Source organism: Electrona antarctica, assembly GCF_951216825.1.
Source record: "Electrona antarctica genome assembly, chromosome: 21".
Lineage (NCBI taxonomy): Eukaryota > Metazoa > Chordata > Actinopteri > Myctophiformes > Myctophidae > Electrona > Electrona antarctica.
Genome location: NC_136802.1, coordinates 24360734 through 24375811, shown reverse-complemented (window position 1 = coordinate 24375811; position 15078 = coordinate 24360734). Strand labels below are relative to the sequence as shown.

General features: G+C 43.0%; 1 protein-coding gene across 2 annotated transcripts in view; it reads right to left on the bottom strand.

Annotated features, from left to right (window-relative positions):
- Positions 1–6876: 6876 nt before the first annotated feature.
- Positions 6877–15078, bottom strand: part of pyroxd1 (pyridine nucleotide-disulphide oxidoreductase domain 1) — a 15848-nt gene continuing 7646 nt past the window's right edge. For both annotated transcript variants that reach the window (XM_079490687.1, XM_079490688.1), the window contains exons 8-13: positions 14407–14491; positions 12280–12392; positions 11557–11679; positions 10720–10857; positions 9056–9145; positions 6877–7433 (exon numbers count right to left, since the gene is read on the bottom strand). In XM_079490687.1, the coding sequence (XP_079346813.1) occupies positions 7275–7433; positions 9056–9145; positions 10720–10857; positions 11557–11679; positions 12280–12392; positions 14407–14491 (708 nt within the window). In that variant the 3' untranslated portion in view covers positions 6877–7274. The remainder of the gene's footprint in view (positions 7434–9055; positions 9146–10719; positions 10858–11556; positions 11680–12279; positions 12393–14406; positions 14492–15078) is intronic.

Sequence of the window (15078 nt, the reverse complement as noted above, 5' to 3'; positions counted from 1 at the left end):
TACGGTATAAGCATATACTGTAGCTCTGAATACGTTGATATTGATAATATACGATACTGTCATTCTACCAGCATTCTTTGGTGCCAAGTATGTACCGCTGTGCTTGTTTTCCCACCCATGGTGTGTGTGTGTGTGTGTGTGTGGGGGGGCGGAATGAAGAGAATTCTAGAATATTCCTATTTACTGTCAACTAACACATGCTGTGTCGTCATTATGACAAAGTGCCAAATCGGCTGCTGTTGTGCGTCTTATCTCTGCTTTTGTTTTTCGGTTTTCATTTTCTCCGGGCATATGTTTGATTGTTGCTTTTTTTTGTGGAACTTTTATTTTATTTTATTTTTTATTTTGCTGAAAATATAGATATATAGAACTGATATTATATATAGTTATATATAAATGTGTACAAATGGAGAAAGTATATAAATGGGGTTTCTCAGTGGGGATTCTATGCATGAATTATTTTTAAAAAATGACGACGGGGGCAAAAGGACACTGTATCTGTCAATGCACGTTTCCCAATCTAATCGACTCATATCTGTCTCCACTTTGACCCACCATTTTTGTTTGTTACCTCCCCCTCCCATATGCGCGCACACACTGCAACAAGAACGCCGGAAAACCTCAACATCACCCAACAACAACAGCCCTCCCTTGATCGTAAAGAAAAAGAGTCACCGTCACAACTTACATGACTACATGATGACAGCGACAGCCATGAATTTCAAGTACTCGCCACATGAACCCTATAGTGTTCCCATTCTGGGCAAGTCATGAATAACGGGCCAACATTCAGCACACATAGCAGGTCCAGAAGCTCACAACATGTAAAGCGTTGTGAGCTTATTCAGATTTTTTCGGCAAAGAGTTTTTGAGTAGAGGGGAAAAAAGAGGGGGCCAAGTACAGACCCCTGGGGTTAACAAAGTATATTGGGTTAAAGTTGAATCTCTCCCTCTCTTATTCTCTCTCTCTGTCTGTCTGTCTGTCTCTCTCTCGCACACAACTCAGAGGCACCAGCCTCTCAATATGGCGCCCCATCAGCCCATCCCTGCTCTCCTCTCTCCTTGGCATCTCTATGAACATCTTTGCATTTTAGGGTACGCGTAAAGTACCAACACTGCAGACTGCTTGCCTGTACAGAATTATTTTTGTATCTCAGTCAACAAACAAGCAAAACACGGGCAGCTTCTACGCTTTCACTCGCTCTCTCACACTCGCCGCAGCCCCTGTTCCCAACACATGCATATATTCTGTTTGATGTCTGAATGCGCGCTGGCTGCGCTGTGTGCCAGCATGTGTTCGCTTAGCGTGTGTGTGTGGATGTGTGTGTGAACGTGCGTGCATACTGCATAGCATGCGTGTGTGCATATTTGCACCCATGCATGTGCATGAGGCAAGCAAGCAAGTCAGTAGTGTTTCACATATAGGCAGAGTTACGCATAACCACTTGAAACCCCAGCATCGGGTATTGTGGGGAAAAGCTTTGGCTGAGAATAGCTGATCGCGTCAGAGCTGTGGGCTTGTTGATCAGCTATTTTCAGCAAAAGCTTTCCTCACAATAACAGAAAACTGAAAATACACTAGCATAGATTCCTGAGGGACTCACTCTGCTCAACCATCTGGGGTTTAGAGAGAGAGAGAGAGAGAGAGGCAGACGGGATCCGCTCGTAATTCCGACGGCGCATTAGTCCGACAACGTGGCTTTGCGTGTCGGAATGAAGACGCTTACCCGAGGCAGACACCAGCACACGTTGCAAAACAAACACGGCCTGCAAAATAAGAGCCCCCACTACAGTATAAGAGCCCCTGCAAACCACGGAGTGTCACACTGTGTCCCACACACCCCACCACACACAATCTCTGACCTCAGCCAGCTCCGCTCTCATTTAAAGGGTTCGCTCACCAAGCTAGTGACCTTTTGTTGTATATTGAACTGTAAGCACACTTGGGGCGACTGGCAGTCTTATCCGGAGGCCTCATGTCGCGCAGAGCTGGACGATTTAAAAGATTAAATATAACAACGAATCAAATCAAACAAGGGGGAGCGGATCTCCTATACAGGGTAGTAGCAACACAGTCCACAACTGTCTTTTTCTTTTTGGGTCAGAATGCTTCGGCCTCCTGCTTGCACAGGCACACACACGCAAACACCCATGCACGCGCACACACAAACATACACACACACGCACACGCACACGCACGCACACACACACACACACACACAATTCTCTGCTGAGGAGAACGGACATGGATATAATGGGCGACGCGTCGACGCCCATTGATCGACCCCCCCCCCCCCCCCATTAAATGTTATGCTGTTGTCCGAACCCATACGGCAGCACATGGTAGCCTCCAACATCCAACATGGGACAAGTTAGTATAAACGGTGCTGTTTGCTTGTGTTCTAGCTTTAGCCTGTTTGATTGTTTGTTTTCTATTTTATTATACTGCCTGAAGGGCCGGGAATGGGAGCGACACACCTGGCTGCTCCTGGCAGGTGTTTTATAAGCCTACCGGAAAGGAAATGTGCACAACGTAACAACACAAAACAAGTGACTGTCTGACCAGGACTGATGTCTGTAAAGGAACGAGGTCTGCTTCACGGGACTGGTGCCATGAGATGGACAATAGACAACGTCACCGGAAGAGTGACTGGTGCCATGAGATGGACAATAGACAACGTCACCGGAAGAGTGACTGGTGCCATGAGATGGACAATAGACAACGTCACCGGAAGAGTGACTGGTGCCATGAGATGGACAATAGACAACGTCACCGGAAGAGGGAACGTGGCAGGTAACTGGGAAAAGGACTCACAGCCTTCATCAAAAACAAATACAAAAGGGGACTGGCTGGACATTTGCAAAAACAAGGGACATTAAAAGGCATGGCAATCTTACCTCAATGTTTGCCAGGAGTCTAACCTGCTTGTCTGTCCTACTAAGGGTCTCTGTGCCCCCAAAACCATTTTATACTCATTCTTGTGAATACGAAGGCAGTGGGAGGCTGTGGAGTACACTTCACCTACACAACACAGCTAAATATGACACCTCCAGAATTGAAAACAGCAGCAAAACGGTATTTTCTTTGGTCTGTTCTCTTCCTTGTCTATTTTATAAGATTACACAAGAGGGAGCTATAGTGACAGACTTTTAACTACAGCCCTGCTTCCTCTGTGAGTGGATAATGTGAAGGAAAACCACACGGGCTGGAAGGAGGAGAGAGACTACTACTGGATCAAAACTGTACATTTTTAAGTGTAAGAAACAGACAAAAATATTTGTAAATATTAAGTTTCTTGTTTTTGGGTTTTTTTTGGTGGGGGGGAGGGGGGGGGAGTGAGTGAATGAACTACTTACTTTGTGACAACAGAAAGACAACAGGTGCAGTTTGTAAAATGACCGTCAGCTCTTAATGTCCAGCTCCACTGGTGTGATACAACAATGTGCAAATACCACTGAGCTATATATATATATATATATATATATATATATATATATCCACACATATCTCCCTCATGGTGTCATATAGAGCTAGTCATGACAGAACGTTTTTCTCTTTCATCCAGTGGATTTTAAATAGTAGACTTTATCTAAATGATTTAAGTTGCCTTACATGTGATGTGTGTCTGACTTCTTAGGGTTTCATTTATTTATTTATTGTGTGTCTAAGTGTGCATATGAGAAGTGATGCATGAATTGAGTGACTCTGGAGTGAAGGGTCTGGTTATCATTGAGTGTAAGAGCTTGTAAGTATTGTACTCTATTCAACAGGATGGTATTGGGGTTTAGTCAGTGCTTAAGTTATTATTAACCTCAAGTACAAGTGAACATCAGCTGACATAGCCAGTGTGTAGCCTACAGGTAGCCCCTTCCTACTCAAATCTGAGGAAGACAGGAGACTCTTCATATCCACCTTACAATAAGAACAATCTGGGGACCCATTGGCAAAACAAGTCTGTCTCGAGAGACTACAATAAGAATAACTTTATCCCTCACGAAAGCAGTGTTATTACAGAGGTACACAGGATTTTGGCAAACTAAACATATTGGCCCTTTGAATTGAATTGTTAGATGTATTTGCAGTGACATTAAATCACATTAAATACACACTACACTGTGGGTTCTGCATGATACCAAGGTTGCGTCCAAAATATTTCTTACTGTAGCCTCCTACACAGGACGCTATTTTCAGCCTGCTAGCAGTAGAATTTCACTTTGGACATACTAAAAAGTACTTTGGCTATTATTAGTATGTGATTTCGGACACAGCTCGAATACTAACCTCCTATTTAGTATGCCAAATTACTTTTTAGTGTGCCTGAAGTGAAACCCAACTGGCTTAGTAGATACTAAATTGCAGGCTGAAAATAGCATACCGATACTGTGTACTGTACAATGCAGTGTATGGTTTTGGATGCACCACAAGAGCCATGCACACTGTTTACTTAGTCTCAGCGGGAACATTATTGAATGTGTGATAGAACGATGGCCCCTGTCATATGTTTGTGCGTATGTTCTGTAGCCCCCCCCCCCCCCCTCCACTCTTTCATTGATGATTTTCAGTTAATTCGTTTTAAGATTTCTTTGAACATTAATAGAATTCGATAGGAGATCACACATTTTGTGAATAGAGGGATCATTTGGAGAGACTGTGTGTCTTGATGCAGGAGTACTGAAGCACACCCTTAACTCCTCACACAGACACTCGCTCATCCTCGCCTTTGGCCCAAGTTGAGCTTGCCGTTCATGACCACGTTGCACCTGTTGTCTTGTTTTGACATTCTTTGTTCAGAAACCCAAGACCTTTTTGAGATGAATCAAAATGTTAAATAATGGATTCAAAAAAGAATTTAAAAAAGATGATTATTAAAAAAAAAAAGAAAAGTAAAACTATATAAATAAATAAATAAGGTGATGATATTTCTGTTTACTTTAGAAGTTATTACACTCTGTATGCTGTGATTCTGATCTGGGAAACATTAAAGACATTCATAGCCAGCCTGCTGATTGTGGCTCATTATTAACTTTGCCCTCGGGGTCAATGAATCAGAAACATACAGCAGAAGATGGGTATAGATTGAAACATTCTCTGCAGTGAGGAGATCCAAAAATAAATGGACATTATGTGCATCCTCGGACTCACAGAGAAGACAGGGAAGCACCATATAAACTAGGGAAGTGTGTGTGTGTGTGTGTGTGTGTGTGTGTGTGCGTGTTTTCTTCATAACACATTAGTGTTTGAACTGCCTAGTACAGGCAGTTCAAACACTAATGGCTATTATTACTAATATAGTATGTGCCTTCTCATGAAATAAAGCAATAGACAGACATCCATTCATTAAAATAGTGTGTAAATATTGAAATTATTTAAAATCTGGAACAGATTTGAACACTTACATCCTCTCAGGCAGGGCAACATCACATGTAGTGTGTGCCAATGGACACTAGATGGTGTCCAAACAAACAGCAGGTTTAATTAAAAGTGCACAAAGCCCCATTTAATCACACATTATAAACTGCACAGTCACACACAAACACTGACACACCTCTGCAACATTAAAAAGTACACACACACACACACAAAAACAAACACACACGTCTAACACAGACAACAAATGTCTCTTGCACCCTACAAAGGCGACAGGTGCTTATGGGAAAATGGCCCGGGGGCAATGCTTGCACTGAAAAGAAAGGGGAAAAAAACGGTTAAACTTAAGTGATATATTTATGAACCAAATATTATCAAAGTATCGTGGGGTACCCTGGCAGGGCTTGCGTCACGGCACCCTAGTGTGCCACGACACACATGGTGGTGCACCCACTTTGAGAAACCCTTCCCTCATCAGGTAGGCTAATAGCAGGAGGGGCAGGCTACATACAGAGTCCTCCAATAGGCTATATGCACACACGCCATTTTGGAAAGAACTTGGGCCCCTTCCCTACTTCCTTCACAGGTGTTACTAATGAAGGCTCTGTTCTACTCTGGTCAAACAGAGTCAGGGTGCTGCTATTGTGCATGTTGGCTCACTAGAAACACTCTGTTACACCAGTGGGTCTCAAAGTGGCCTTGAGTTATGGGGTTCCTTGAAATTAAAAAGTTTGAGAACCACTGCACACTAAATCAACAGAGCCTTAATAAGTATCATCGGTAACACCTGTGAAGGGAGTAGGGAAGCAGCCCGGAAGTAAGAAGAGCTTATATTCTGTGTGCCCATTGCCGCACCCTCCCCCTCTCACACAAACGCTCTGCTGGATGGACCAGTGGAAGGCAGCAGATCCTTCCAGGCTTCACCACTACATCGAGGATCCCACAGATGTTCCTGGCCAGCATCTCCCCCAGGAGTGGACAACCCTCAACCGCCTGAGGACGGGTGTGATGCTTTGGTGCATCCATGCAGAAGTGGGGCCTCACAGAAAGTGCCCACTGCGAATGTGGGGATCCATTACAGACTGTGGAACACGTGCTGACCAGCTGCCCCATATACCGGCCACCAAATGGTGATCAAGGCTTAATTGACCTAGACAATGACACACTGGACTGGCTTGCTGCAACGGAGCTGAAGGTCTGAGGACATACGACAGAAGACACGCTCTGCTTTTCTTTGCAAGTAAAAAGAGTCAATAAACAACTCAATGTCGAGATAACGTCGATTAGAGTCATCAGTGTTTACCAGGGCGGTGAAAAAAGCTTCTGAAACAAGAATTATCTCCATCATACCAAACTGTGGAGTTTCTGCGGGTGTGTTGGCTTGCTTTAGATAATTAGCTGCTTAGCATTAAGGAATTGATGGACTTGTGTTCAAAAGTACACTTTTGAGGAGCTTTACTTCTACTCCACTACATCTCAGAGGCAAATATTGTACTTTTACTCCACTACAATTTGAAAACGTTTATTACAAAACAACATAGGCTACATTAATATAGTTTGTCCTTTTGAAAATAGATGATCTACAAGCTCACAACACGTCACATCGCGACACGTTGAGCTTGTAGATTTTGCTGCTATTTTCAAAAGATTAGCATACATCTAGTATTACAATCTCCGTAGGATCGCCTGCTCAGAAACAGGGAATGGACTTTACTTCTTCCACATTGTCTACGGCTGATCGCATGACGCGCGCGTAGGCGCATTTTGCAAGGCATGCTGGGTTACAGGTGCTTGATGGGAAGCCGAGTTTTTTTTTTCTCAGTCGAAGTAGTCCTCTATATCAATGTTGGGGTTGAGCAGTTAATCCTTGTAGGGTGTCAGGTCCATCTGGTTGAGGATCAGGTTCTCAGTCGAAGTAGTCCTCTATATCAATGTTGGGGTTGAGCAGTTCATCCTTGTAGGGTGTCAGGTCCATCTGGTTGAGGATCAGGTTCTCAAACGTCTCCTCCAGGTCTGTCTCTCCAACGAGCACCGCCCCGACCATCCTACCGCCACTTAAAACAACCTGCCGACCAAAGCAGAGCAAAATATTTAATAGGTCAGTGGTTCTCAAACTTTTTCATGGCAAGGACCCCCAAATTGACACATATTAGCCCGCAGACCCCAATTTGAAGAGATATGCCAGGGACCCCCATAAGAGAAGATTTTATTTACAGCTCTAGCAGTGATTGTCAACCATTTTAATTTCAAGGACCCCCACCCCCCCAGTTTGACATGCATTAGACTACGGACCCCCATTTAATGGCATTTCTTTTTTTTTATAATATTTATTTTATTTGGAAAAAGCAGTAGAATAACAGCATTTCTATGCATACATAGGACACAAGTGCAGTTCCCAGGATTTTTTTTTCACCCCTCTTCCCTCCCTCCCCCCTCCAAGTGACTCCATCTCCAGTGTCTCTGTAACATCCTTGCTTTCTTCAGGACTACATATGGCATCAGGTCAACACTTAACAGGGGCAAAGGGCAATATCGCTTCAGAGTGTACATTTCAGAATTAATGACATTTCTATTGTAGATTGTAGATCTGCTATTTTCGCTATTTTTGTCCAAAAGTGCCCTCTTACAGGATTTCAGCCCCTGCCTCTGTAACACTCTCTGCACGTCCCTGTACCTTGATATATTCACTCCCTGCACGTCCCTGTACCTTGATATATTCACTCTCTGCACGTCCCTGTACCTTGATATATTCACTCTCTGCACGTCCCTGTACCTTGATATATTCACTCTCTGCACGTCCCTGTACCTTGATATATTCACTCTCTGCACGTCCCTGTACCTTGATATATTCACGTCCCTGTACCTTGATATATTCACTCTCTGCACGTCCCTGTACCTTGATATATTCACTCTCTGCACGTCCCTGTACCTTGATATATTCACTCTCTGCACGTCCCTGTACCTTGATATATTCACTCTGCACGTCCCTCCCTGTACCTTGATATATTCACTCTCTGCACGTCCCTGTACCTTGATATATTCACTCTCTGCACGTCCCTGTACCTTGATATATTCACTCCCTGCACGTCCCTGTACCTTGATATATTCACTCTGCACGTCCCTCCCTGTACCTTGATATATTCACTCTCTGCACGTCCCTGTACCTTGATATATTCACTCTGCACGTCCCTGTACCTTGATATATTCACTCTCTGCACGTCCCTGTACCTTGATATATTCACTCTCTGCACGTCCCTGTACCTTGATATATTCACTCTGCACGTCCCTGTACCTTGATATATTCACTCTCTGCACGTCCCTGTACCTTGATATATTCACTCTGCACGTCCCTCCCTGTACCTTGATATATTCACTCCCTGCACGTCCCTGTACCTTGATATATTCACTCTCTGCATGTCCCTGTACCTTGATATATTCACTCTCTGCACGTCCCTGTACCTTGATATATTCACTCTGCACGTCCCTCCCTGTACCTTGATATATTCACTCCCTGCACGTCCCTGTACCTTGATATATTCACTCTCTGCACGTCCCTGTACCTTGATATATTCACTCTCTGCACGTCCCTGTACCTTGATATATTCACTCTCTGCACGTCCCTGTACCTTGATATATTCACTCTCTGCACGTCCCTCCCTGTACCTTGATATATTCACGTCCCTGTACCTTGATATATTCATGGCCTTTAGTGCAGCGGACCAGCAGCTCTTGATCCAGACCCAGCCCCTGGCCGTTGAACTTCCCCAGCAGGACAACCTGGAGCATGGGACAACATTTGAGAGACATGTTAACCTGAGGACGATTCTACAAATGTTCTCAGGTTCTCAAACATTTTCATGTCAAGGACCCCCACCCGAAAATATGTTGTTCCAGTGACCCCCAGGAAGCAAAGATTTGAGTTAAAAACGTTCGCTGTGAAATAATATATATTCAAAGATTTGCATCACATTTTCACGATGTTTCAAAAATGGAACCAAATGGATTTGGTTCCGTTTGTACACTCTCAGAGTTAAATTAAGAGTTAGAAATGGGGGACCATAGCCTAATTCATGGTCAAACCAGGGGCCCTTGAAATAAAAATGGTTGAAAATCACTGCTAGAGACGTCTTCTCTTGGTATATATTTGGCATATATTTTCAAATGGGGGTCCGTGGGCTAATGAGTGTCAATTTGGGGGTCCGTCACATGAATACGTTTTGAGAAGGTTTTGGACAGCATAGTTGACTTATAATGCTAACTTTGCTAAGGAAGACAGGCAGTCAATATTCACTGGCCATATTTACACATTCACATCATTTTCTATCCAGATAGTATTTCACCCACATTATATTTATATAATGCAGAATAATTGCTGTTCATGTTGTCATGTCTGTTCTAGTAGTATTGTCAGACCTGGCTGCATTACATTAGGATAAATATGTATTGGCCCCAGAGGTAACCTCAGATGTACAGAAGAGGGATGAGTCTGTGGCTGAATGTGCTCCTCATTCCCACCATCTGAGATGGAAGGGGTTGTACAGGACAGCTTTCTGCTTCCTCCTCGTCCTCCCATTAGTTGGAGGAAAGTTAGCCAAATTTGTGACCAATCTGCAAAATAAATGCTTACCAAATACCAATAGCTTTCTTCACAAATGTGTTTATAAAGGTCTACTATCACCTCAACTCCATTGGGAAACTTTGTGACAGCTGCTGAAAGTTGGTACTATTAACAACCTATATGCAGGAAAAATGTACACATTTTCATTCTGCTTTAAGTAGCATGTGACGGGTCAAACTAGGGGGTTTTCATGATTCTGAATCCATTGCAAGCATTACCTTTTACACGAAAAACACTCCTTCAGCTAAAACCGTCCATAGCCTCTTTTCCATCACATTTGTGATGACTGACTACTATGTGGCTTTTGACTGCCACATAGTCGGAGTAATTGTATGTCGGAATTATGGACAGTCCCTGTTGAGCCGATGCGCAATCCGCAATAGAGATTTCCCCCCACATCGACTTTGCACCTGGAGGTGTGGTTGATTTTAAATGAACCCATTAAAACCCATGAATGTGTCATTTTAGATTTTTGTGTTGGCTATTCAAAAATAGCAGATCTATAGCTTGTACCTCTGCTATTTGAAAACCTTTGAAAAATCTTGAAAGAGTGAGAACTACTGATTTAGAAGGCATTTTGTAGAATCGGCCTCAGGTCTTAATGGGTTGAGGCTTGCCATAGCGCACAGACTTTGCATAATGCATATCGTGCATAAGAGGACCCATGAAACTTGTTTTATCCACAAAGCACAATGGTTTGGGTGTTCGCAAGAGGGCGCCCCATATACTGTACCTTATAGTTGAAGAATCTGGTGATGTGTGCGAAGAGCTCGAAGCAGAAGTCCAGTTCTATTGGTTCTGACAGGACATGTGCTGCCATGCAGTTGCCTGCGTGCCAGCCCATCTGACGGGCCTGGGTCCACAGTCGCATCTAACCAGAACACACACACACACACACACACACACACACACACACACACACACACACACACACACACACACACACACACACACACACACACACACACACACACACACACACACACACACACACACACACACACACACACACACACACACACACACACACACACACACACACACACACACACACACACACACACACACACACACACACACACAGTCATTTAGATAACTTGAACTCAAGTGAGGAATACTTTTAACGCCGCTTTCAACGTGCTTTTGTAAATTATCAAAGATTAGCAAAGCTCTACAGATTCACAAGCTTGTATTATCTGCAATTTTTTGCAGTGCAACACAAACGTACAATGAAGTATAATAATAGGGCTTAAGTGGCTAACTAAGAATATGATTCCAAAGCATTGCAAATGTATTACAATTATTATTGGCAAGGTCTCATCTTTGAATTTACTAGTAAACTAAGCAATCTATTTGTATGTGGATTCGGAATACAGCAAAGTCAGAGCTGCGACCATCGGTGGAGATTTGGTGTAGAGGGGAAAAAGTAGGGGGCCGAGGACAGATCCCTGGGGGACTCCGCCATCCGGTCAATAAAGTATATTGGGATAAAGTATATAAGAGATATGCCAGGGTTTAACCGTCTCTCGGTTGCCAGTCGTCGTCCTGTACTGTGAGGTGTCTAGTCTACCTGTTGCCACAGAGGACTGTGTTCCCAGCATGCCGTGCACACGTCTCCTGCAGCGTAGACATCTGCCTGTGACGTCCTCATGTGGTCGTCTACTCGCAGCCCTCCGTCATGTGCCAGCACAAACTGAACACAGGCAAAGAGTTACACACCCACACAGGGCCATTTGGAACCCACTCAAGCAGTGTTTCCCAAACCTTTTCATGTCAGACCCCCAAATTGACACTAATTAGCCCACGTACCCCCATTTGAAGAGATGCCAGGGACCCCCCATAAGAAGATTTTTACGGCTCTAGCAGTGATTCTCAACCTGTTTAATTTCAAGGACCCCATTCAAATTGAAATGGCATTTCTATCTCTGAGACCCCAATGTATATTGTAAAATCAATGTACATTTGTACACTCAGAGTTACAGAACCATAAGGGTCCATTTGGTTCCAAACTATCATTTAGCTGGGGACCCCCTGGAACTCTCTCAAGGACCCCTGGGGGTCCACAGACCCCACTTTGAGAACCACTGCATTCAAGGACACTTTCTAGAGACCCACTGGTGTAGCAGTGTGTTTCCAGTGAGCCAACATGCACAATAGAGGCATGCAGCTTAGTTTAAATCGGGCATTACAACGCCATCATGGCTCACTAAAATACATTTTAGTAGACTAAATCAACTGTAGATTTCGGATTACTAAAATGACAAAGTAAATGCAATTTAATACATTTCCTTACATTATTTCCTCTGAGAAATGGTTCTGTGTTAGGCACCACACCAGTAGCACTGACAATGAAGTCACAGCCAACGGTTTTCCCATTAGTCAGCTGGATGTATACTGGCCAGGATTCTATGCATACAGTAGGAAGAAAATAACAATTTGTAGAAAATAGAAAGTTAGGGTTTAGGGGTCTCATCTTAGGCTCCTGTTCATTACATTATGAATAATCCATACTTTGGCAGGAAATAATACTAGGAATTCACTTAAAACGTAGTCGATTAGATTCTACAGTATATAAGAACTACATAGATACATTCTACAAATGCCTGTATACAGATATACAAACACTACAAACACTGAGGCCTTCCAGGGCAATCTGCATGAATCCTCTTGACTGCTGAAGGTGGTGTATTAGTGATTTTATTTTTTTAAATTTTTTGTTATAGTACTAGAGCGTCGCAGTCCCGCCCCCTTTCAGAACGATGAGGCACCAGAAGAGAATTTCCCATACATTTTTCCATAGACGTTTCAGAAAGTATTTATTTAAAGTCTCGGACAAAGCCAACTCTGCTCCTGACAAATCATGACAATGGGCTGAACAAATAATTAGAAAGAAGAAAGTGTTCTTAAAGTGTTGTACCCTGCCCTTTTTTTCTTCTTTCTAATTATTAGTTTGGCCCAAAAAAAATGGTTTATTGTCATGATTTGTCAGGAGCCAAGTTGGCTTTGTCCGAGGCTTTAAAGGTCTTTAAAAAAATACTTTCTTGAACGTCTATGGAAAAATGAATGGGAAGTTCTCTTCCAGTGTCCTGAGAGGGGACGGGACTGCGACACTCTATATTCTTATAGTAATAATTGATATAGAGTAACAGTGGTCTACAGTCTCCCCAACTCTTTATAGTAATAATTGATATAGAGTAACAGTGGTCTACAGTCTCCCCAACTCTTTATAGTAATAATTGATATAGAGTAACAGTGGTCTACAGTCTCCCCAACTCTTTATAGTAATAATTGATATAGAGTAACAGTGGTCTACAGTCTCCCCAACTCTTTATAGTAATAATTGATATAGAGTAACAGTGGTCTACAGTCTCCCCAACTCTTTATAGTAATAATTGATATAGAGTAACAGTGGTCTACAGTCTCCCCAACTCTTTCGTAAACTGAACAGGCACTTTCCGTCCATAATACCAATTTAATAAGAGAGCACTTGTACTAGTACACAACACAGGAAAATTGGAAGTGAGGAAACAAAAATATGAGCATGCAAAATTGAAACTGGAACGCTATAAAAAACTGTAAGCCTTTAAGTCTCTCTCCTGATTGGATGAAATTGGTGTCCCATATGAAAATGTATTTTCTGTTTATTAAAGAGCTGGAGAAACAGGGAGAGCCCCGTTGGTGAACGAACATTGTAAATTACTAACAATTACTATCACAATATGGCGATTAGGCTAAATTTTAACATGGCAAGAAATAACCCAAAACAATATCACCTTTGACACCATTCAGTTCAATACATTAAAGTTGCAATCCATAAGATTTATTTATGTTCTTGCTGGGATTCAAACCCAAAGATTTCTACCCGACAACATGTCTACCAGTGAGCCAACATGGAACGCCCACTTGGGCAGTGGAGATCTTGCACTTTGAGCAAGATCTTTTGAGGACACTTTGAGGACCCCCAAATTGACACTTATACGCCCGTGGACACCCATTTGAAGAGATATGCCAGGGACCCCCATAAGAGAAGATTTGTTATGCCTCTAGCAGTAATTGTCAACCATTTTAATTTCAAGGACCCCCAGTTTGACATGCATTAGGCTATGGGCCCCCATTGAATGGCATTTCTATCTCTGAGACCCCAATTTATATAGTAAAATCAATGTAAATTTAACTTTGATTACAAATGGAACCAAATGGTCCCATTTGTACACTCAGAGTTACAGACCCATGCGTCCATCACAGCTGGGGACCCCCTGGAACTCCCTCAAGGACCTCTGTGGGTCCCTGGACCCCACTTTGAGAACTACTGCTCTATCACACCTGGTCAAACACCTGGAGTCTGGTAAAAAAGCTTTATTTCACATATTTCAGCTCTAATTTGACGAGATTGCCAACATGAGTCGCAAAATGACCTCACCTATCTCGGACACGGGCGTTTCCAGCTCCTCGCGTGTGCAGATCTTGTCCACTTCGCACTGATATTCCACAGACACAGACACTCCCTGTGGACAACACATAGATAGCAGATGTAGAATGCAGGACCTTACCCGAGCGCCAGCTAATTTCCTCTGTCCACTATACATAATAATATATTACATTACATTACATTACAGTCATTTAGCAGACGCTGTTATCCAAAGCGACTTACAATAAGTGTATTCAACATAGGTAGGGAACAAAAACTACTAATCACCAGAAGTCTTTAGTGCATTTTCTGCAAAAACAAGCAACCAAGAGTATACCTAGCGCTAAGGTAAAAGTGCAATATATCAGCTACCTATTTCCTTAACCAGATGAGACAAAATAGCTAAATCAAATGAGCATGAGCTAAAACAATTAAGTGTATCGACTAAACAAGATCCAAGAAACAATACAACAATAGAAAACAAGCGTTCGTACAACTAGTTAACAACAAGTAGGTCAGGCAGAGAGGAAGGGTAGTGTTTCCTGAAGAGGTGGGTTTTCAACCTGCGGCGAAATATGGGCAGTGACTCTGCTGTCCTAACATCAGTGGGGAGTTCATTCCACCACTGTGGGGCCAGAACAGAAAAGAGTCGTGACCGTGTGGATCGGCCAGAAGGACCCTTGA